The sequence below is a fragment of the Triturus cristatus genome, chromosome 7 (genome assembly GCF_964204655.1).
Source record: "Triturus cristatus chromosome 7, aTriCri1.1, whole genome shotgun sequence".
Lineage (NCBI taxonomy): Eukaryota > Metazoa > Chordata > Amphibia > Caudata > Salamandridae > Triturus > Triturus cristatus.
This window is the reverse complement of record NC_140590.1, coordinates 1,325,201,951-1,325,227,048: the sequence shown is the minus strand read 5'-3', so window position 1 is coordinate 1,325,227,048 and position 25,098 is coordinate 1,325,201,951. Positions and strand designations below refer to the sequence as shown.

The 25,098-nt window shown below is 48.9% G+C and overlaps 1 protein-coding gene across 4 annotated transcripts in view; it reads right to left on the bottom strand.

Annotated features, from left to right (window-relative positions):
• The window catches only part of RABEP2 (rabaptin, RAB GTPase binding effector protein 2), a 530,397-nt gene that overhangs the window by 387,509 nt on the left and 117,790 nt on the right, over positions 1-25,098 (bottom strand). For all 4 annotated transcript variants that reach the window (XM_085618941.1, XM_085618940.1, XM_085618942.1 and 1 more), the window contains exon 2: positions 18,074-18,268. In XM_085618941.1, the coding sequence (XP_085475067.1) occupies positions 18,074-18,268 (195 nt within the window). The remainder of the gene's footprint in view (positions 1-18,073; positions 18,269-25,098) is intronic.

Genomic DNA, 25,098 nt, shown 5'->3' with positions numbered 1-25,098 from the left:
ATAGTGCAAAGGGGTTTGGAGTGAAGCGGCTTAGTGTGGAGAGGATTTGAGTGAAGTCAAGTGTTCTAGTATGGAGGGGCATAGAGTGTCAGAGCGGGATCTCGTAGAATGTCATGGAAGGGAATAGAGCAGGGGGCATATGGTCGAGAGGCAGAGAGTGGAGGGGGGCAGAGTGTTGTAGAGTGGCGTAGAGCAGAGGAGCAAAAAGCAGAGGGGTGTAGAGCGGAGGGGCGTAGAGCGTAGTAAAGGGGCGCAGGGTAGGGGGGAGTAAAGTGTTGTTCTACAGAGTTGTCAAGTCGCACCTACCCGGTAGACACTGACACACACGCGATCAGGACCAACCCGGAAGTAGCCGGTCTGGAACTACGGTTGCGAGCATTCATGACGCCGGTTACGCATCACATGGTCCTGGCGTCAAGCCGGACCCGGATATATTGAGGCAGAGGAGAACAGGAGGCTGCCGATTATTCAGAGGGCTCCGTGTTTTCCCTGAATCCAGCCTGACATTTTGGACCTATGCGAGCTCCTGCTATTCCTGCCCGACGCAGAGGGGGGTACGAGTACTTTGCACCACCTGCGAATTTGTGGGTTGTTTTTTCGCGGCCACGCTCACTTCTCTTCCGTTGGCGAGTCCGTGTTCTTGGCGGTCTTTTGTGGAGGAGAGCCCTGAGCGTTGAGGTCAGCGAGTTGCCCTGTTGGCGAGAAGGCTTCTTAGCGCGTTCTCATGCAGGGAACGTCTCTGACCCCTTTTATCACCTTGACTTTGTGCCCAGCCTCTGTGCTTGGTCCCATCTGAGGTTAAGAGTGGGATCGGCACGGCTGGAACCTTTGTACATAGTATTCTGGGTTCAGGATTCCATCCCAGTACCTCTTTTTACCGTCCTGAACATTTCAGAACTGGAAAAGCGCTGTGCATCATGCTCTGTGACTGATTATTGATTTTCCTGCTTTTCTATAACTAACTTCACTCTCAGTAATACTTGGTGTTCTGAGATTAACATACCAAAGCCTTGTTGGTTCCTGCTTCAGGACGGAATTATTATTGTGCTACGCTTATTTTGGCTGTTGAAACCACACATGGTCTTGTTCTTTATTTGTTTCACATTATAGGAGAGAGCATAGGGAGGTATCCAGGAAGAACCTACGGTTGCATATCAAGCTGTTCCACACCTTGGGGGGTTGTTTCACGCTCCATAATGTTTCTAAGGGGCGATGTTCTATGTTAGACATATCTCAACCTTGGTGTTTATTTTCTCTTCGTATTAGCTTTCGTCAAAGTGTAATTCTACAAGTGTACAGATCTGGATTTCTCTTCTTAAGTCACCTCCCAATGAATTTGTTTGTTATAATCTGTTTAAATTTGTAACATTCTTTATAAATTTGTATTAGGAAGAACGTTCAAACTTTTTATATCTATAAATGTAATCCTATCGTTTTTAATCATCTTATTTGTTGGTCTCAGTAGAGAACTAAATCAAATAAATAAAAATTTGTGAAATTGTATTAGCTTTCGTGTTGGGATTCTGCAATCACCCTCTTCTCTCTCCTGATAAGCGCTCCTTCCTTTTATTTTACAAGTAGTGTTCTACACACATTCACACATTACTTTTCTGTTTCTTGGTAGTGTTTCACTTGGATGTGTTTTCTGGTTACTAAAGCTGGTGTTTCTTCTGTGTCATCCCCAGATCTCCCTCCATGCTGTACCTACCCTTTCCTTCCCTCACTTGACTATCTCACTAGTCCGTGCTTAGTTATATTCCGGACTAGGGGCAGTCGAGAGGTGGACCCCATTGAGCATCGGCACAACCCTGAGGATTCTGGAAGGTGGAACCTGACCGAATAATCGGCCCATGAATTTTAAGTCCTCCCGGTTGTGCTGGTGGCGATAATGGCCACCTTGGAGGATGTCATAGCAGCGCTAGCTCTGGTGCAAACAGAACTCGCAGCTTCACGTAATGAGACGGCTGCTCTCCAAGCAAAGGTAGACAGAATGCAGAGAAACCCGTTTGATGCAGGAGGTTCGTTGCATCCTGCGCCTCTTCAGGTAGTGGTAGAAATGCCTTCACAGATTCCATTAGCCCCTCCTGAGCGGTTCTATGGGGACATAAATAAAGTCCAAGTGTTCATGACCCAAGTACTGCTCCACTTCACATGTAAGCCTAAGATGTTTTCCACTAATCAGGCCAGGGTGGCCTTTCTGGTCTCTTACATAGCAGGTGAGGCAGCTCAATGGTCGGTTCCCATAGTCAGAAGAGATGACCCTTTACTCTATGACTGGGACATGTTTAAGGAAGAATTTGAGAAGACATTTGACCGGAGGGCTGAGCCCTTCTCGGCAGACAAGGACCTACTAGAGTTGAAACAAGGTGGTTCTGATTTGATCAGTTACCTCAACAATTTCCGGAGATTGGTGGCTGAGATAGACTGGCCTGAATCCAAGCAAGCAGTCATATTTTATCGAGGGCTCAAAGACGCATTGAAGGACATCATAGCACAGGTCAACCCTCAGCCCCGGACATGTGCAGCGCTCATAGACTTAACTATGCAACTGGATCACAGGTTAAGAGAAAGCAAAGGAGATCATAAGCGGAAAGACAAATATATACCACAGTATGAAAGTGCGAAACCCTTGGACCCTGGAACCACAAGGCCAGAACCAATGGAGATCGGAACAGTCCGAGCATCCTTAACTCTCTCTGAAAGAGACCATAGACGTAAACAGGGTTTATGTCTTTACTGCGGAAAGAAAGGCCATTTCTTACATGACTGTCCCGAGAGGTGGTCGGATTCATTCCGGACAGGTGGCTCCTGTCACGGCTGAAATGGGGGTGGAAAACTCCAGAGCTTGACGGCAACAGAAGGGGAACCATCAAGCTGTACCGCGATCCCTTCGGTGAAGAATCATTCCCTCAAAGAACCATAATTTTTCTTTTTTTTACTATGGATATTATGGTGAATTAAGACCAGAAAGAACTTCGGGCAATGGTGGATTCAGGAGCCACTGGTTGCTTTATGGACAAGATGGAAGCATGAAGGCTAGGAGTGCTCTTCATTCGGAAGGAAACCCCAGAAGAAGTGTATGCGGTGGACGGCAAGGAGTTGGAATCAGGGCCGATCTGTTACACCACCCCCGAATATGAGCTAACATACGATGACCATCACCTGGAAATGTTATCCTTCAACATCATACAGGCACCCCAGTATGGAGTGATTCTAGGCCTCCCTTGGTTGCAGAAGCACAAACCTACCATAGAATGGGCCAACAGAGGGTTACTCATGCAGTCGGAGTACTGCCAAAACCATTGTAACCAACGATCCTCGATCCCCTCCAAATATTTGGCCTTGCGACACCACATCGCAACTGCTGCAGAAAAAGACGTCAGTCTGCTGACTTGTTACCAGGAATACGCCTATGTATTCAGTGATACCATGGCAGAGGAGCTCCCTCCACATCGGGTATATGACTGCCGGATAGACCTCATTCCTGGAGCAGTAGTCCCATGCTGTAGGGTGTATGCCTTCACGGAACCCGAAAACCTGCATTTAAGGCAGTACCTGGCTAAATATCTTGCCTTAGGCTTCATTCATCCCCCCAGGTTTCCAGCAGCGTCCCCTCTCTTTTTCATACCAAAAGCTAATGGGGATCTGCGCTGCTGCATCGACTTCAGAGCACTAAACGCAATCACCGTCAAGAACCAGTATCCCCTGCCCTTGATTCCCGTTCTTCTGGAACAAGTCAAAAGAGCAGTCATGTATACCAAGCTTGTCCTCAGAGGGGCATACCACCTGGTCTGAATGAGAGTGTGCGATGAATGGAAAACGGCCTTCAAAACCTGGTTCGGGTCATTTAAATATCTTGTTATGCCGTTCGGGCTTTGCAACGCCCCCGCGGCTTTCCAGTTCTTCTTAAACGATGTGCTCCGTGATTTCCTGGAATCGCTTCATCGTAGTGTACATTGACGACATTCTCATATTTTCATCCAAGGAAGAAGAATACGCATAGCATGGGAGTCACGTCCTACACGCATTGCGTACTCACCGTCTGGTCTGCAAGATAAGCAAGTGCGAATTCCATGTGACCACTGTAGAATTTCTCGGGGTCATGCTCACCCCTTCAGGACAAGTGATGGCGGAGAGAAAGATAAAGGCTATCACTGAATGGCCTTGCCCCCAGAACGTGAAGTATATTCAAAGCTTTTTTGGGATCAGCCAACTTCTATAGGAGGTTCATCCAACGTTTTTCCAATCTGGTAGCCCCCATAACACGTCGGACAAGGAAGAACGTACCTTTTCTCTGGACAAAAGAAGCTCAGACCGCATTTGAGCTACTGAAGAAGACTTTCACATCAGCCCCTATTCTCAAGTATGCCAATCCGGAGATATATTTTATAGTAGAAGCAGACGCTACCGAAGTGGCAGTAGGAGCGGTTTTGTCCCAAAGACACGGAACAAAAGGCCAGCTGCACCCGATAGCGTTTATATCCAGGAAATTGAATCCCGCAGAACAAAACTACACCATAGCCGAGAAAGAACTATTGGCCTTAGAAGATGCCTTCTTGGAATGGCGGCACTGGCAGAGGGGGGCCCAACACCAAGTAACGGTATACACAGACCATCGCAACCTCCAGTTCATGCGAGCCGCCCGACATCTCACCCCTTGTCAACTTCGCTGGATGCTGTTTTTTGCTGAATTTCGCTTCATAGTCACCTTTAGACCCGGCACGGAGAACAAGAAGGCAGGCGCACTCAAGCGACTAGAAAATACCGTTACTCAACAGATTACAACAGAAAAAGCGATCATAGAACCTAGAAAGGTTCTTTGTGTGGTACAATCTAATGACTTTTTGAAGAAAATAAGATGAGGAATCCAGTCCTTTGCCTGGAGAAGGTGGATGAAGCATCACCCAGAAAGGCAGATGCGTCAAGCAATACTTATGAAACAAAAGCAAGCATTGGTTCCTACTCGGAGTTAAGAAAACTTGTATGTCAGTGGTGTCATGACATCCCTGCCGCCGGTCATGTAGGTAGGAAGAAAATGTTGGAGAAAGTACTGTGTCAGTTCTGGTGGCCCACTGTACGCCCCGCTGTTTTGTTATGGGTGAGACGTTGTTCTACTTGTGCCCAGATGAAGACGGATCACTGCAAAACCCAAGGCCTTCTCCAACCATTACCTACACCGGAGACCCCGTGGAAAGGATCTCAGTGGACTTCATAGTGGAATTACCGCGGGACCATGGATGCACTGCCATCATAGTGGTTGTGGACTATTTATCAAAGAAGGGGCACGTCATAGAATGTTAACAAGTACCATCTGCAGGGCAACTGGCACGATTGTTACTAACGAATATAGTCAGGATACATGGCCTTCCCAGGGTAATAGTGTCCGACATAGGTACTCCGTTTACCGCTCCCTTCTGGAAAACATGGTGCTCCGAGTTACGGATAACATCTTCGCTTTCCACGTGTTTCCACCCCCAAACAGACGGCCAGACCGAGAGACTCAACCAGACGCTAAAGCAGTTCCTCAGGTGTTACGCAGAAAACCACACAGAAACATGGGTAGAGTGGTTATGGTTAGCTGAAATCGCTAACAGTGCAAACATTATTTCACCCTACATTAACCTTTCTTTAGCACCTATGGCTTTCATCCGCGATTTACTGCTTTTATTCTTCCCAGTCACAACACAAAACTCCACGAGGTACATAAAAGAATGATTCATATCAGGAAGACCCTGCTTGATACGCAAAACAGCCTACAACATGCCAAAGAACAATACAAGAGGCAGGCAGACAAACACCGTAGACCTGGCCCTACGTACAAAAAGGGAGAGTTAGTGTGGCTATCCACAAGAGACATCAAATTAAAAAAACATAGCGTAATTAATCCCAAGTACATCGGTCCTCACAGAGTGGTTAAACATATCAACTCGGTCACAGTGAAATTGAGGCAACCCGCACACTTCCGTATCTATCCTGATTTTCACGTTTCTCTTTTGATGCCTTCTCATAGTCCTGTTAAGAAACAAACTGTACCTATTTGGGTTCAACAAGACCCTGAATATGTGGTTAAGGGTATCCTAGACTCCAGAATCTCAAAACAGAAACTATGGTATATTGTATCCTGGAAAGAGTTTGGGGCGGAGGAGGATTCCTGGGATCCAGCCGGGGCAGTACATGCAGCCCAGTTAGTGGCTGCGTTCCATAGGAAATACCCGGTCAAGCCATGAGTCTGTCAGTGTTCTCCGATAGGGGGAGGCTCTGTCAAGTCACACCTGTCCGGTAGACACTGACACACACACGCCATCAGGACCAACCCGGAAGTAGCCGGTCTGGAACTACGGTTCCCGGCATTCATGACGCCAGTTACGCATCACGTGGTCCCAACGTCAAGCCGCACCCAGATATATTGAGGCAGAGGAGAACAGGACGCTGCCCATTATTCAGAGGGCTCCGTGTTTTCCCTGACTCAAGCCTGCCTTTTGGACCCGTGTAAGCTGCTGCTAATCCCGCCCGACGCAGAGGGGGGTAAGGGTGCTTTGCACCACCTGCGGATTTTGTGGGTTCTTTCGACACCACGCTCACTTCTCCTCCGTTGGCCAGACCGTGTTCTTGTCAGTCTTTTGTGGAGGAGAGCCCTGAGCGTTGAGGTCAGCGCGTTGCCCTGTTGGCGAGACCGCTTCTTAGCGCGTTCTCATGCAGGGAACGTCTCTGACCCCTTTTATCACCTTGACTTTGTGCCCAGCCTCTGTGCTTTGTACCATCTGAGGTTAAGAGTGGGATCGGCACGGCTGGAACCTTTGTACATAGTATTCTGGGTTCAGGATTCCATCCCAGTACCTCTTTTTACCGTCCTGAACATTTCAGAACTGGAAAAGCGCTGTGCATCATGCTCTGTGACTGATTATTGATTTTCCTGCTTTTCCATAACTAACTTCAACCTCAGTCATATTTGGTGTTGTGAGATTAACATACCAAAGCCTTGTTGGTTCCTGCTTCAGGATGGAAGTATTATTGTGCTACACTTATTTTGGTTGTTAAAACCACACATGGTCTTGTTCTTTATCTGTTTCACTTTATAGGAGCGAGCATAGGGGGGTATCCAGGAAGAACCTACGGTTAAATATCACGCTGTTCCACACCTAACCAGGATACGTGGGGGATTTATTTTGCGCTCCATAGTCTTTCTGAAGGGCGATGTTCTATGTTAGACACATCTCAACCCCGTTGTTTATTTTCTCTTCGTATTACCTTTTGTGTTCGGATTCTGCCATCACCCTCTTTTCTCTCTCCTGATAAGCGCTCCTTCCTTTTATTTTACAGGTAGAGTTCTACACACATTACTTTTGTGTTTCTTGGTAGTGTTTCACTTGGATGTGTTTTCTGGTTACTATCTTCTGTGTCAACCCCAGACCTCCCTCCATGCTGTTCCTACCCTTACCTTCCCTCGCTTGACTATCTCACTAGTCCGTGCTTAGTTATATTCCGGACTTGGGGCAGTCGAGAGGTGGACCCCATTGAGCATCGGCACAACCCTGAGGTTTCTGGAAGGTGGAACCTGACAAGAGTGTAGTAAAGAGTCGTAAAGTAGAGCAAAATGTCACATTGGAGTAGAGTGGCATACAGTGGAGTGGGGTAGAGTGGCACAGAGTGTCACAGTGGAGCGGAGTGGAGTCGAAGTGTAGAGAGGCATACAGTGCAGGAGGGAGGCCTAAAATGAAGTGGCATAGAGTGGAGTGGGTTAGAGTGACAGAGTGTTGTAGAGTGGAGTGATATAGAGTAAAAGGAATTAGAGTGGAGTGTCAGAGTGACATAACGTAGAGTGGAATAACGTGTCGTAGAGTGGAATAAAGTGTCATGGAGTGGAGTAAAGTGTCAGAGTGAAGTGGTGTAGAGTGGAGTGCCGTGGAGTGGAGCGGCGTGGAGTGTCATAGAGTGGAGTAAAGTGGGGTGGAGTGAAGCAGAGTGGAATAGCATAGAGTGGCACAGTGTAGTGGGGTGTCGAAGAGTGGCATAGATAGAGTGTTGTAGAGCGGAGTGTTAAAGTGGAGTGGTATAGAGTGCGGTATCGTAGCTTGGAGTAAAGTGGCGTGGAGTGGCACAGAGTAGAGTGGAATGGCAGAGTGTGTGTCAGAGTGGAGTGTCATAAAGTGAAGTGGCGTAGAGTATCGTAGATTGGAGTGGCTTAGAGATTTAGTGGCCTAGATTGAAGTGGCATATAGTGTCAAAGTAGTGTGTCGTGCAGTAGCATAAAGTGTCTTATCGAGGAGTAGAGTGAAGTGGCGTAGGGTGGAACAGTGTGTCGTAGAGTGTAGTTGTATAGAGTGGAGTGGCATAGAGTGGAGTGGCATAGAGAGAAATGGCGTAGCATGGAATAGAGTAGAGTGGAAGATTCCCTAAGTGTTGGGGAGCCTTAATCTCAAGAAACTTTACCTGGACGCCGCCACTTGCCGACTGGGTGAGCTGGGAGAACGCCGACTCGTCTTGTGGCCTCCCCGTGTCCCTGGAGGGATTGACCTCCATACCGCCAGTTAACAACTTGCAGCACCCGCTTCGCGGGTGCCGCTGCGCGGCATTTGGCGTGGGGTTGAGGCTGCAGGGGTGCCGGAGAGTGCCCGGAACGAGGACGGAATAACTGCGGGAGGTATCAGAGGGCGCGTGCTGCAGGGACTCTCTAGACCAGGAGTCCCTGCGCTGCACAGGTGTGCACGGCCGCGCCCCCAGCAAGACACGCCCCCGGCCGACCAAGCTTTAAATCGTGAAGATTCCCTAAGTGTTGTGGGAGCCTTAATCACAAGAAACTTTACCTGGACGCCGCCACTTGCCGACTGGGTGAGCTGGGAGAACGCCGACTCGTCTTGTGGCCTCCCCGTGTCCCTGAAGGGATTGACCGCCATACCGCCAGTTAACAACTTGCAGCACCCGCTTCGCGGGTGCCGCTGCGCGGCATTTGGCGTGGGGTTGAGGCTGCAGGGGTGCCGGAGAGTGCCCGGAACGAGGACGGAATAACTGCGGGAGGTATCAGAGGGCGCGTGCTGCAGGGACTCTCTAGACCAGGAGTCCCTGCGCTGCACAGGTGTGCACGGCCGCGCCCCCAGCAAGACACGCCCCCGGCCGACCAAGCTTTAAATCGTGAAGATTCCCTAAGTGTTGTGGGAGCCTTAATCACAAGAAACTTTACCTGGACGCCGCCACTTGCCGACTGGGTGAGCTGGGAGAACGCCGACTCGTCTTGTGGCCTCCCCGTGTCCCTGGAGGGATTGACCGCCATACCGCCAGTTAACAACTTGCAGCAGCCGCTGCGCGGCATTTGGCGTGGGGTTGAGGCTGCAGGGGTGCCGGAGAGTGCCCGGAACGAGGACGGAATAACTGCGGGAGGTATCAGAGGGCGCGTGATGCAGGGACTCTCTAGACCAGGAGTCCCTGCGCTGCACAGGTGTGCACGGCCGCGCCCCCAGCAAGACACGCCCCCGGCCGCAACACCACCTTTAAAGAACAGCGCTCCTCCGCATAGCGGGACGCGAGCGGGACACCGAGCGAAGCCCGGGCAAAGGGCGGGCCCTCTGTGGCCCTCAGAGGCCAGAGGAGGCTGGACTGGGCCATAAACCCTAGTCGGTTATACTTAGCTCCCCTGTGCTTTTACTGATAGGATTATAGGCCATGAACTGTCGCGAAACCAGAAGTATGGCCGCTGTAGGAGCTAAAAAAACTTACCGGAACCTTGGATGATTTTATCACCCGCACTCATGCGCTAATTGACGAGGGTATAACATTAATGGATAGGAGAGTGTCCCAAGACCTGGCCATGGCCAAACGATCTTCCTTGGGCCTTATTGCACAGGCACAGACACCCAACACTGATTCTCGGACAGATATACAGGCCCTAGTACATAGCACTGGAGAGACCGGGGATCTTGATGCCTCAAACAATTTACAGGACCTGGAGGCTTCTCCTAACCTTCATTTCCTATCAGAATGTTAAGTGCAACAAAGTGAGTCAAATACCTCTAACAATATATCCGTTACAAAAGAAAGGGGTCGGACAGAAGGGGCTATCCCTAAGCAAATTCGAAAAACTAATAAACCATCCATTCATAAAGGAAAGAAGGTTCGAATTCCCCCTAACCTCCCTAACATGGATAAATTGCCAGTAGCTTTACCCAGTTCCACAGAGGGACCGCATGTTATTAAGAGTGGTTTACCCCTGAGCCTTCCAGACGATACTATTATCGATCAAAGCCTGGAGGAAATCCTGGAGTTGACTGGGGAAGTTGGTAATTCAGTAAAATCTCCATTACAGGAGGGCTATGGTTCAAGCATGAGTAACACCACTATTTTTAATATGTTAAAAGTATTGCTGGAACCCTTCGAGGCTAGACTCCGCTGCCTGGAAACTGTCCTAAAAAACATACATAAGGATATAAGTACCCCTAGTTTTACCTTGAATAACAAAATTGCCCAGGTTACTATTCCAGCTAAAAAGGCCAATAAGCCTTCGGTGGCTGTTAACAGATCGCTGGAGACTATAAAAGTGGCCCCCAAGAATTCCAGTAACACTACAAACCAGGTTGGCACCACAATAAAGGCCCCCAGAACTGACCAAACTCAGAAAACAGATCAATCTCTGACAACAACTAAAATCAATTCAACCGCTCAGGCTACATTAAGTGATCGCTTATCACAGCCTTTAAACTTTGATGCACCCGACAGAGCCAAGGGCATGGCCCGTAGAAACATTCACCTTCCCCCTGATGCCTGCCCCTACGTGATTATTCTCACTGGTGTCACTGAAATCCCTCCATCAGAAGTAGAATCGTATCAGGCCCTTAAAAATAAAGTATGTTACTGGCTATCCAAAAACTATCCCCTCCCGCCAAATATACCGTGCAATATCCTAATGATTGAGAGAGCTCCGTGGGTGGGAGGCAACAGAAAAAATCTTCAAGGGGACTGTGTAGTGGTCACTTTCGAGAATACTGAGGTTGTAGAGTTCATTTGTAGTAGTGGATCCCCTAGATTCCAGACGAGTACGGTGGCTGCTAGACCTCTGTCTTATTTTTATCTCCCACAAAATCAAGCTGATAATCGATGGAGTTGGTTAAAAGGACCCCATGACAGTAAATTTAGACAGAGACTCAATCCCCCCTGGGAGATACAACCCCTTGGGTGGGAGGAGGGGTGGAATGCGGGATGGAACCAGGTAAGGAGCAGAAGAGGTAGACCGCGTCAAGGCGGCCCTCTTGTTGGTCCACATTACAGCCAACCCTATCATTACCAACAGCTTACAAATGGTCTAGATAATCCCTTGCACTTTCCAATAGCCAATCGTTTTGAATGCCTGTCAACCACAGATTGGGTTGACTGACAAACACAGAGCTCGGAATTTGGACGGAGCTTCCAGATTATCCCTACTCAACCAAGTAAGGTTGTTGCTACGGAGGACTCGACTAAATTAAACCTTTCTCATACGCCTGATAAAGACCCAGTGGAGGGTGATCGCCGGGGTGCGCTTACCCCTCCTAACGCAGATTCACCATATTGTAAATTTCTCACCTGGAACGTGGCGGGTTTAAATGTAAAGGCTCTAGACCCCATAGGGCAAGGGTTTGTAAAACAATATGACGTCCTGGCAATCCAAGAAACATGGGATACCACTACAAGTTTCTCATTGGATGGTTTCTGTAGTTTTTCTACTCCAGCAGTCCCAGGAGCAAGAGGGAGAGCAAAGGGTGGCCTACTCACACTATGTTCTCTGGACTTAGTGGGGGTTTTTAAAAAATTAGATTCCGCACCCATGAACACGTTAGTTGTGGAGTGGACTTTATCTGATACTAAAATTTTCTTGCTCATTAATTTTTATAATTCCAAGGAGGTTTCTTATGCGAATGAGCATTTGACCTCTTTGTTAGACTTCCTGTCAGTCTATAGACAAGATTGCAGTTCCGCCCCAGAGATGGTAATCCTGGGTGATTTTAACATTCATCCTTGTGCGGGAGACTGTTTTAACGATAGATATGGGGGCTTACCGACCGAGGGCATTCCCCATTTTGAACATACAAATGAGGGTGAGTGCCTCGAGACTTTCCTTGCGAACTTAAATCTATTTGAAATTGAGCAGGGCAAAAATGAACCCAGAGCCCCAACTTTTATAGGGAGAGACGCCAACACCGTCAGAGACTATATTTTTGTATCATCCGGGGTCCTGTCAAAGGCACGTGAGTATAGGGTTGTTACTGCTAGTTTCAGTGATCATCACCCCGTCCTCTTAATGCTGGACCTAGACTGTTTCCGGATTAGTAGATTGACAAGTGTGGCAGCTCCAAATGTTTTGACAACTAAGGACCAGGGAAGGCGTCTTAAGTGGGGGATGATCGTCCCTGAGCAATTCTTCCAAACATTAGCCCAAGAGGCGGAGGCTAACTTGGTAGTGTGCTTAGATCCAACTGCCCTTGGCTCTGACGTTATGGCCGCGTATGAGGAAATATGTACAAGGATCTCTAAGAACTTGGAGCCAAGGCCAGGCGCACTAAGGAACAAGAAGATTTTTAAATGGTTTAACAAGGATTGTTCGCTAAAACACAGTGCCTTGTTGAAAGCATTAAAACATAAACCCAGAGACAGGCCCTTAGTGACTAACCTAAGGAAGGAATACAAAATTGCAGTCACCAATCGCAAAACCCAAATTAAGGAGGAAGCTTGGGATAGTTTACTATCCATTGATGTATTGAGAGATAGCAAAAAGTTTTGGGCCTTGGTGAACCAGCTTTTTTTTTCCGAGGATGGGAAAACTGATATGGACTGTGTGATCGAAGATGGAAGATGGCTAGGCCACTTTAAACAGATTTATGAATCCACAGCATTAACTTCACCAGTCAGTGCCCATGTTACACCTCACCTGAAGTTTAATACCACTGAGGTTGAGAGGGCGATTAAAGACACAAGTAAACACAAGGCCCCGGGTCCTGATGGGGTCCCCGCAGATCTCTACATCCAGTATCCGCAATTTTGGTCAAAAATATTAACCAATGTATTTAATGCGATACCTGCAGCTGGTTTTCCTTCCTCCTGGTCTACCTCTATTATTGTGCCCATTTTCAAGAAAGGGAATAGGGGGGACCCTGCCTGCTATAGACCAATCTCCCTGTTGGACTCTGCCGTTAAGATCGTGGGCAGAGTCATCTTGCAAAGAATGGGGGATTGGCTAGTGGAGAGCGGGACCCTCTCGGATCTACAGTACGGTTTCAGAGCACATAGAGGGACCATGGACCAATGTTTAAACCTTCACCTTATTATTAGCAAATACACTGTGGCGAAGGGGGGGCTTCTTTATTTGGGATTTATGGACTTATCTTCTGCTTTCGATTTGGTAAACCGTTCAAAACTTTGGATTATTTTGCGAGACTTGGGTTTGGACAGCACTTTGGTTAACTTTTTGCACGACCTTCACCAAAATTTGTCCGCCTCGGTTAGGGTAACAAGGGAAGGAAGATGCACGGCAAAGTTTAGGTCAGGGAGAGGGGTCAGACAAGGCTGCATTCTGGCCCCTCTCCTCTTCACACTGTATATTAACTCCTTGGGGAAATCCCTGAATTCAGCTACCTTGGACATACCGCGTATGGGGGGGCTACCTATTTCGGTCCTCCTATACGCGGACGACGCCGTTCTTATAGCTCGGACTGGTACGGGCCTGCAAAGATTATTAGATCATTTTGGTGGTTTCATGGAAGCCTTGGACCTAAAGATCAACACTGCTAAATCCCATGTTATGGTTACAGGCTCACGGAGGAAAAATATGAAGGTTAGGTCCTTCAGCTGTAACAATTCTCCAATCTCGAGGGTACCCTTTTTTTGTTATTTAGGAGTCACTTTTGATGAGAAAGGAACTTGGGGTGCCCAACTGAAGTTAAAGGAGAATGGCGTAAGCAGATCTACCACAGCTCTTATGCATTTTGCTAAAAGATTGGGTTCGAGACCCATGGAAGCCATGACTCGTATTTATAGAGCCAAATGTGTGGCAATTGCATCCTATGGGGCAGATATTTGGGGCTACGTTTCAGCCCCAGGCATCCAAATCGTAGAAAACAACTTTATACGAGCCTTGTTATCACTCCCGAAATCATCCCCCACATATTCAATCCATAACGAAATAGGCTTGGGTTATGTCACTGATCTCTTAAAAATGTCCCCACTGTTATGTTGGATTAAAACTTGGACAAACGAGGAGATTACATTGAACCACTGCATTCTCAAAGATTGTATGACTTTGGATAAAGCAGATAGCATACCGTGGCTAGCGTATGTTAGAGCGGCATGCGCTAGGCTAGGATGCCCGGATATGTACTCTTTTCCACAGAATCTTAAAAAAGAAGATGTAAGGTGGGTCAAGCAGCACTTTCGAAATATGTTGGAAGCTGAGAGGGAAACGGTTGAGCTTTGTAAACCAATGGTAAGATCATTTTACCAACTTTCGTCGTCTTTGGCCATGGAACCTTATTTAAAATATGTTACCAAACCATATCATCGTTTTCTAATCATAAGGTTCAGGTTCAACCTGATACATCTTGTACTTGGCTCGTATACAAAGTGGGGCATCCCAGAAGATTCCCCACCCTGCACCTGCGATTTCTTCTCTACACAGGATACTCTGCACCTAGTTATGCTTTGTGAACATTATTTGGTGGCCCGTAAAAAATTTCTTTTCCCTATCCTGAAAGACTTAAACTTTGCTCAGGTACGGCCGGCTCTATTATATTTACAGATGTTGAACTCGGTACAGGTCACATATGGTGTAGCGTGTTTTTTGGTAGCAGCCGCTAGACAAAAGAAAACCAGTCTGGCCCCAAAGATCAACCACCAAACCTGACACTTGTAAATATGGTACTCCTTATATCTCTGATACGTTTCTTTTATTTAGGATTTGCAATCACTTTTTAATCTGTTTTATTGAATTTTAACCTTGTTTTATGTATTTTGTACTGCTTTTATGGTTTTTAGTAACCGAATAAAGTTCTTTGACTGACTGACTGACAGAGTAGAGTGGTGTAGAGAGGAGTGGTGTAAAGTGGAGGGGATAGAGTGGCATATGGCGCAGTAGAGCGTCATACAGTAGAGTGTTGTACAGTGGAGTGGCGTTGAGTGGAGTACGAATGGTGTGGTAGTGCACTGTCTTTACAGACAAGACATTTTCAGTTTAAATTAGCCTTACATTTGCAGAGGCATACAGTTTTACTGATAAACCTATACAGCGCACAAACAATGTGTGGAAATGGCATCACCTAGTATATTTGTTTTGGGGGGAGCACGTTTTATTGATTTTGTAAAGGTACAGAGTGTTTAAGAGACATGACATACACATTAAAATAGACTCAAAGGTCATCACAAGTCCCGAACAACACAAAAAAACATTATACTGTAACCCTGGTATTAACCCAATAATTACGGTACCCCATATTATATAGCATTAACAATCTATATCTTGCTTCATGTTAATTGTGCCTTTTAATTAGGCAATACATTTGCAAGTCGCACACATTTAATGTTACCTTGCCATCTGATTGACCTTCTGCTACCCTGTATATCTCCAGGGGAATGCCTCTATAGGTGGCCCACCTAGTCCAAATTTTGGAATGTTTCTGTGAGCAGCCTTGGGCATTGACAACTGGAAGTTCCAAGTCCCTTATGTAGTCCATGCCCACTTTCTAAAGCGATACTCGGAGTGTATTTTCTGCTTTCCATTGCCGAGCAATGTCTCGTTCTGCTAATGTGAAGCCTAAGAAGAGGAGATGTCTTTTATATTGGTTTTCATCTATGCCATCCATGCTGTGTGAGAGTGTAAGTTTGGGGATCTCAGTAGTTCCCATGCCAGTACCTCTGCTAGACATGCCAGCCCCCACCAGAAACGTTCTAGAACGGGGCAGGTCTAGATCGTATGTATGAAGGTGCCATCCTCCGAGTGACGCCGGAGGCAATGTGGTGATCCAATCAGTCCTGCTTTGCAGAGTCTGAGTCGGGTATAGTATACCCTATGCAAATATTTGAATTAGATAAGACGCAACCAGGTGGAGACTGCCGCCTCTCGTGGTGGTATTGATTTATTTTGCATCATATTAAAATATTTGTTTATAGGACGCTTCTGAATTACAAAAAAAGTGCTTTGTGTGTGCTTTCCTAATTCTAATATATTATGAAACGTTTGCACAGTTAATTTAGAGGTTTTAACTCCGTTGAGTGCTATAAAAAAAGCCTTTTATTTCACATCCCCAGATGGTCAGATAAATCCTCTTACTTTTTAGTCATAGAAAGATAAGTAAACAACAAGCTCCATCGAAGACAGGGCATGAAAATTAATCTCCGTCTTTGAATGCACAGCAAATGTGACAAGATAAGAACAAAATTTGAAGGCCTGTTAACTGAAAGCGAGCACTCATGGAAGAACACAGTAAACAGGCTATGTTACATGGGAGGGACAATGACATAATATGAGTTACAAACCACACAACCAATGGTAAGCAAGGGCGGAGTGCATTCTTAGGTCAGATATCAGAATGTCCCCAAGAAATTTTTAGAAACTAGACAGAAACTTTCTCTGGTAGGCTTCAACCTAAAAAGAACTCCTCTTAGCTACTAAAACAAACACATGCATTTGGATTCAAACAAGAGGATTTTTTAAGCATGAGATCCTTGAATTATAGAGAAACTGACTCTAGGGGAGTGCATCACCACACAGACCACGTGGAAAGTATTATTTCTGTGACAACACTAAATGTAACTAAATGTAAACACCAAGGTCTGATCTTTTGATAACCAGTATTTGTGCTTCAACTAACTAATCAGCTATGTGTTTCCTGGAACAGATCAGTAAAGAGAATCCTAAAACTGGCCAAAGCGCATAGCTCTGGCCAGGGAGAACATTGCTACGACTGCCAACACCAGAATTATGGTAGAAGTAGGCCTCTTGCATTGTTTCTAGTTCAGTGGCAACAACATTAAAGTCTTTAGGCAAGACAGGAGCCACACAAGGTCTATAGCTGCCAGAAGCACAGACTGAAACATATTGGCTCCACCGGGCGATTAGGTGCCTTTCGGAGAGGTTAAAATGGCCTGCTAGACTGCCTCAACCAGGTATGTCAGAAGTGTTTCAAGACTAGAAATCAATTAGAAGGAAAAAGAAGAACACTGTTGGGGCTTCCTTCTTCATTACTCGCCCTGCTCTCAAAATGAAGATGACGACAATTTCATATGTTTCCTGTGATTTTTGTGCAATATCCTTCTTTCCAGCAAAAGCACTTTTCAATGGGGTTCTGTGCCTCCACTTTAAACCCAATACAGTTTGGCCTATGTCTCTCTAATTGCATTAGGATGCATTCAGTCACAAAGCTAGCACATGTTTTTTTCAGCTATTTTCAAGGAATCTCAAGTACTTAGGGTATGGGTCAGTCAACGGCATCTGTTGGCCACATTTCTCACAAGGCTGAATACACGTAGACTTAAGAGGAGGCTTGGGCCTAGTAAAAACAATTAGTGATGGGAAAAAGTAAAGCAAAATTATAAAAATCTTGCTGACACTAGATCCCACATATGTGATGAGTGGACAAAATATATGGAGTTGCGCAGTTCCACAACTGGACCCACATAGCTTCACCTGGTGCCGGTGAACTGTTTGCTTCTGATCAGACAGCTAGAAAGGCTTCACAAAAATAATCTGCATGATGAGTGTCCATTTGATTAATGCTTTACTAGTATAAATACAGTTGGGGTAAAGAAATATTAGATATATTTCTATCCAAGTCCAGTGTATGAAATAGTTTTTCTAGTTAGATATGCAACAAAGGTTCTGACACAATATAAAAAGTAAAGAGCTATGATCGGGTATAAAAATGTCCAAGACTGTCATTCAAAGCAAGCATGGTTGAAGACCAGGTTTGGTACAACACCCTAATGGTAAACAACCCTTCAGTGGCCCTGGTGACCTTCCCCTTGAATCTATTGAGCGTTCTCATCCTCCATGATGGCCTGCATGGCCCCTGGTATAGTCTGTCCTCCCATATGGGTCTCGGTGACCCCCATGGAGTCTCACCCTTCATGATGGCCTGCATTGAAGCAACTTCCTCCTGGCACTGTCGTTTCACATCATCGATGGCTTCTTGCTTGGTGCTTTCACTGATGGTCGCCACAGCCTTAATGTTCTCAATTTCATCCATAGCAGCCTCCAGCTGAGCCTGCAAACGGCGTGCCTTGGCCTCCCAGGCTACTGCATCACTGCCTGGATCATCTGGCACACAGAAAAAGAAAGAAGACATGTGAGACTTACATGCTCAGGGCATGTCATATGAAGCACCCTGGGACTTGAAAAGTGGAGTGAAGGTTATTTACTGTAAACTCCCTGTATAGCAGAAGCATGTAACCAGGTCTGGCACCACAGACAGAAACAATCAAGAGTGAAGCAGGCAGCATCCATGTCTCAGTGTGAACACCGACAGCCATGCTATCCCATTCAGAATGGCTGTACACTTGCCTCCATACAAATGCACAACAGCCAATACTTAATAGTTATTGACAGGTTACAGACTCTTGACTCCCGCATAGATTACACCAACACACACTCTAAATACCAACACACACTCTAAATACAAAATTCTATGTCAGGACTGGAGGCAAGGATTATGCCTTCTTTCTTCACTTTATTCTCATAGCAGCGTAGAAATTAACAAAAACTACGTTTCCCATGGAACACCAGGAAAAAGTAGTAAAGAAACAACATAGCAACAACCTATCAGGAAGGAGCATCAATGTCCAATCAGGGGCTACTGAGCCCAACATAGTCCTCTATTAGTGTCCCCTCTTCCTCTTTCTTCGCTGCTCCGCAGCTAGAGATAAGTGCTCCTCAGGTTTTTTCTGTGTAGTGCTTGGCTTACTTGTTAATTGTTCCGTTGCCTTTCTGGCTTGTGTGTCGTGTTTGCGCCCGCTGCGTTTTCGTTTCTTCTTCTAACCGCATATCGCGGTGTGCTGCTATCGCATTTGTTTCTCTTCAGCGAGTTACGGCGCTCCTCATCTGTGTCACCGCGGGTATGGGGTTTTCCCTTGCCAACGCGGTGACTGCTGGCTTGCTCTACGGACCTCCCGCCGACAAGTGGCACGGGAGGCTGGTTTCAGCGCAACATGGTGTTTGTTCTCCTTAGGAGTTCAAACACCACGCGCACGCTTGAATGGACAGCGGAGCTCTGGTCCGAGGTGAATGCCCAGTTGGGGGTCTGTACGCGGCGGCGGTGTACTAATTACCCGCGAACCACCGATTTAAATATCTACACTCCGTTTCCCGGCCTGATTGCTTTGAGGGATTCGGAGTCTGTACTGTGTTCACATTCTTGACGCCTCGTAGAGGTACAGTATTGGCCGGTGAAGGCCTTCGAGGGGGACGCAGCCCGGACCAGTGTTTACCCTCAAGTGTTGGGTTAGCAAACTCTCCTCACATACTGAGTTCTAGCCAGCAATTGTCCCCGGGGCTAGAACCCCATATAAGTTGCAGATTTATACCGTCCAAAGTGCAGGCTGCCACCCAGCCATTAACTATTACGCCCTTGTTGGCCCTGTAAGCTCCACCCCCCAACAAGACCACCTTTAATATTGACATGGAGAACTATGATGAATTCCCAGAGGAGGAAGACCCTCTTGCGAACATGCCTTGGGATAATGTCTTTTACGAAGCTGTGGACTCCTCTATCTACCAAGCGGTGGACCAGGCTATCACCCTCTTGGAAGGTAGGCTCTCTCGCCAGATTAATCAGGAGTTTTCACACCTTGAGCAGCATATGGCTGCTGGCCCTTCGACAAAACGTCCCCGGGAACCTTGAGTAGATTCTGACGCTTCCGAGCGTCTGCGGCAGGCGTTTGTGAATAACCAAAAAGCACTACCCCGCCTCCCGCCCCAGCCCCCCTGTCTACCAACCCGGACGCGGCTGGTGATCCCGATTCTCCCGGACCTTTAAGGCCTTGGCTCCCCCTCCCGTCCCCCCGTTCCCCCCCCCCCAAATCACCTCTGATATGTTGGACCCTAATGACATCGTCCACCCCCGCTCCTCGGAGTGGGTCCCGAGGGAGAAAGTCGCTGCATATGTGGCGGAACACATCCGCCGTCCTTTAGAGAAGGAGACCCGCAACTGCCTACGTGCGGAATGCCCACGCCCATCTTTAGAGGGGAAGGTGGCCCTGACCCAAGAGATTGACACCCGCATGTCCACCTTCCTTCAAAAGTTTATTCGTGATCCCAAAAAAGGAATTGATAGATCCTGGAGGGCTTGCCAGGACAAGCTCCTGGATGCCCTCGGCCCAGTTACATAAATTCTAGATATGGCCGAGGAGGCCAAGGAGTCTGGCTCCATTATCTCCCCGGAGGCCCTTTCCAGCTGGGCGAAGAGGGTGGTCATCTTTTTGGGCAATGCGAATTGTGCCCTCTCCACCGAGCGCCGCCAGTCTCTCCTCATAAAGATAGACCCAAAGTTAGGGGACCTGGCGGATTCCGTGACTGGCGCTATTGCGCAAGGTGGCTTGTTTGGCGAGCCTTTCGTGAAAGAGCTCGGCAAGTTTGTTAACACTTTCAAGTCTCTGGACAGAGCTTAGTCCACAATAAAGAAAGTTTTCCCCCGTGTTTTTCGTGGGGCCGGCCGAGGCAGGGGCCGCTCGGCCGGTCGTCATCACCCCCAGGGTAACCAGAGAGGCTCCGGTCAGTACCAGGACCAGTCCTGTTTCGGGAACTTTTACCCCACTAGAGGACGGCGTGGGAAAGGAAAAGGATTCCGGGGAGAATCCTCCGCCTCTAACTCCGGTGAGTGTTCACCCTTCTTCCCTGTTAAACATAGGGGGCCGACTGGAAAATTATTACCAGGCTTGGTTGTCTCCAACGCACGATGCATGGGTTCTCCAAACGGTTCAAGGGTTTCACATAGAGTTCATGGGCCACCCAGTTCAAAGAACCAGACCCCGCCCCATCCAGTTCTCCGCGCAAGATGCAGCCCTAGTGGACGAGGAAGTAGCTTCCCTCCTCCGCAAGGGCGCTGTTTCCCTCACCTCTCTGCATCCCAGGGGCTTTTTAAGCAATATTTTCTTGGTGAACAAGACAGACGGAGGCAAAAGGCCTGTTATAAATCTGAGCTAATTCAACAAATGGATAGTTTATCGCCATTTCAAAATGGAAGGAATTCATCTCCTTCGGGGCGTTCTCCGTCCTCAAGACTGGATGGTCCGTTTGGACCTCAAAGACGCCTATTTGGTGAACCCGATTTTTCCTCCTCACAGGCGGTTTCTTCAGTTTGCTTGGCATCACCTCATTTACGAGTTTACAGCTCTCCCATTCGGCCTTTCCTCGGTCCCCTGGTGCTTCACCAAGGTCCTCAAGCCAGCGGTGGAGTTTTTGAGAACTCGAGGGGTCAGAATGATCATGTATTTAGACAACCTACTCTTGATGGCTTCTTGCCCTCGTCAACTGACTTCTCAGCTTCAGATGACCGTCTCCCTCCTTCAGGACCTGAGATTCGTGATAAACGAGAGCAAATCTCTGTTACGACCTTCCCAGTCAGTTACCTTCTTGGGGTTTGTGATCAACTCCACATCTTCTACGCTTAGTTTTCCCTCCAGGAAAATATCCAAGCTACATCACGAGCTACATTGCGTCCTGTCCAAACAGGTTTCTCTTCGCCAGCTGGTCCGGGTAGTGGGCCTTTTGTCGGCTTCAATTCAACCCATCTTTCCGGGTCCGCTACATTACAGGGCCCTTCAGCGCCTCAAAGCGTTCTTCCTCCGCAAAGGGTTCCCATACTCTCACGTGGTCTCCTTGTCAGCGGAAGCAAAGGCCGATATCCAATGGTGGTTGGACCACATGGAGGCCTGGAATGGCCGAGCGATCTTCGGTTCAGCCCCCGATCTGGTAATCGAATCAGACGCCAGCAGACAGGGCTGGGGTGCCAGGTGCGAAGATCTGTCTACAGGCGGCTTGTGGTCTCCCGAAGAACAGAAATTACGTATCAACTGTCTGGAGCTTCTGGCGGGCTCCTTTGCAGTGCGTTTCTGGACAAGAGACTTGGTACAGTCCTGCGTTCTTCTGAAAATGGACAATGTCTCCGCGGTCCGCTATGTAAACCAACTGGGAGGCACAAGGTCTAAGACTCTCCCGGACCTAGCGGCGACCACGCCCAGCGCCAGGACCCCTGGTCCCCGCAAGCGCCACGACACCCGCATCCGCTACGACCCCAGCACCCTCCACGCACTCAACACCGAACGATCATGCACCTGCTGCCTGGCCGCCCCGAAGCGCACCAAAGGACCCTTCTCCTGACGGAACTGCAGCTTCACCAGCGTCCGGCCCGCCAACCCACATACCAAAGAACCCAACTACCTCCGATGCATCCTTCTCAACACCCGCTCCGCACGCAAACACGCCGTTGAACTCTGGGACCTACTGCACTCCAACACCCCAGACGTCGCCTTCCTGACGGAGACCTGGCTGAACCCCTACTCGGCACCGGACATCGCCATTGCCATCCCAGAAGGCTACAAGATCACCCGCAAGGACCTCACCAACGGAGGAGGAATCACCACTGTCCACAGGAACACTCTCAAAATCTCAACATACACCGATGACACCCTCAGCACCGCCGAACACCTGCACTTCCAGATCCACACCGACCCAAACACCGCCCTCAGAGGAACCCTAACCACAGTTCAGCGACTCCATCGCCGACTTCATCAGCACACACGCCTTCGCCTCCATGCACTACATCCTCCTCGGGAACCTGAACTTCCACCTTGAGAACAACGACCCCAACTCCACCGCCCTGATCGCCAACCTCGGACTCAGACAACTCGTCACAACACCCACCCACTCCGCTGGCCACACGCTGGACCCATCTTCTCAGCAAGCTCCCACATCTTCAACCACACCACCAAACTCCACTGGACCAACCACCGTTGCATACACTTCACCTTCCGGAAGCCCACCACACACCACCGCACCCAGCAGATACCTCGCCGATGCTGGAGTAAAGTCACCGAAGAACAGCTAACCACCACCCTCGCCCGAAGCCCTCCCACAGACCCGACAGACCCCGACACCGCAGCCAGCAACCTCATACAATGGATCGATGACTGCACCAACACCCTTGCCCCGCTCAAGAAACCCTGCAACAGCCACACCAGAACGAAAGCAAGCTGGTTCTCCGAAGACCTCCAGGCCTCCAAGCAAACCTGCCGAACGCTAGAGAAGAACTGGGTCCGTGAATGAACACCGGAAAGCTACGCAGCCCACAAGAGCGCCACCCGCAGACACCACCACCACCTCATCAGATCTGCCAAAAGGACCGCCTTCAAAGACCGCCTAGACAACAACGCACACAACAGCAAAGAGCTCTTCAACATCGTGAAGGAACTCTCCAACCCCAGCTCCAACACCAACGACATCCCATCCTCACAAGACCTGTGCGACTCGCTGGCCACCTTCTTCCACCGCAAGATCGCAGACATCCACAACAGCTTCAACACCGCAACCACCCGGCAACCACCAAAGCCTCCACCCCCACGACCACCACCCGCACCAACCACCTGATCTCCTGGACCCACATCAACGACTAGGACACCATCAAGATCATGAACTCCGTCCACTCCGGATCCCCGTCAGACCCATGCCCACACCACATCTTCAACAAAGCCAGCACCACCATCGCACCCCATCTCCGGAAAGCCATCAACATCTCCTTCGAGACAGCTACCTTTCCGGAGAGCTGGAAGCATGCCGAGATCAACGCCTTACTCAAGAAACCCAAGGCGGACCCCAAGGACCTCAAGAACTTCCGACCCATCTCCCTGCTCCCGTTCCCGGCGAAGGTCATCGAGAAGGCCGTCAACAAACAACTGACCAGATTCCTCGAGGAGAACAGCATCCTGGACCCGTCCCAGTCCGGGTTCCACAGCAACTACAGCACCGAAACTGCCCTCATCGCCGCCACCGACGACATCAGGACCCTGCAAGACAACGGAGAAACCGCGGCCCTCATCCTCCTGGACCGGTCAGCCACCTTCGACACTGTCTGCCACTGCACACTACGAACACGCCTCCACGACGCCGTGATCCAAGAAAAGGCCCTGGACTGGACCACCTCCTTCCTCACCGGCAGAACACAGAGCGTCCGCCTCCCCCCCTTCCGCACCGAAGCCACCAAGATCATCTGTGGCGTACCCCAGGGCTCAGCCCAACGCAGTTCAACATATACATGGCACCGCTCGCCCACGTCGCCCGACTGCACGACCTCAATATCATCTCCTACGCCGATGACACCCAGCTGATCCTCTCCCTCACCAAAGACCCCCACACCGCCAAAACCAACCTCCATGAGGGAATGAAGGCCGTCGCCGACTGGATGAGAAACAGCCGACTGAAGCTGAACTCGGACAAGATGGAGGTACTCATACTCGGATCCACCCCCTCTGCCTGAGACCACTCCTGGTGGCCGACCGCACTAGGAACAGCTCCAACGCCCACCGACCACGCATGCAACCTAGGGTCATCCTCGACTCCACCCTCTCCATGACGAAACAGGTCAACGCCGTCTCTTCCGCCTGTTTCAACACCCTCCGCATGCTCCGCAGGATCTACAAGTGGATCCCCACCGAAACAAGAAGGACGGTCACCAAGGCCCTCGTCAGCAGCAGACTGGACTACAGAAACGCCCTCTACGCAGGAGCCTCGGCCAAACTCCTGAAACGGCTCCAACGCATCCAGAACGCCTCCACACGCCTGATCCTCAACATCCCTCGCCGCAGCCACATCACACCTCACCTGAGAGACCTGCACTGGCTCCCCATCAACAAGAGGATAACCTTCAAGCTCCTCGCCCACGCACACAAGGGACTCCAAAACATCGGACCAGCATACCTCAACAGCCGACTCAGCTTCTACACCCCCGCCCGCCAGCTCCGCTCCACCGACCACTCCCTCGCCACTGTCCCCCACATCTGAAGAGTGACCGCCGGCGGCAGATCATTCTCCCACCTCGCCGCCAAGACATGGAACACCCTCCCCATCCGCCTCCGGCAGACCCGTGACCTACTGACCTT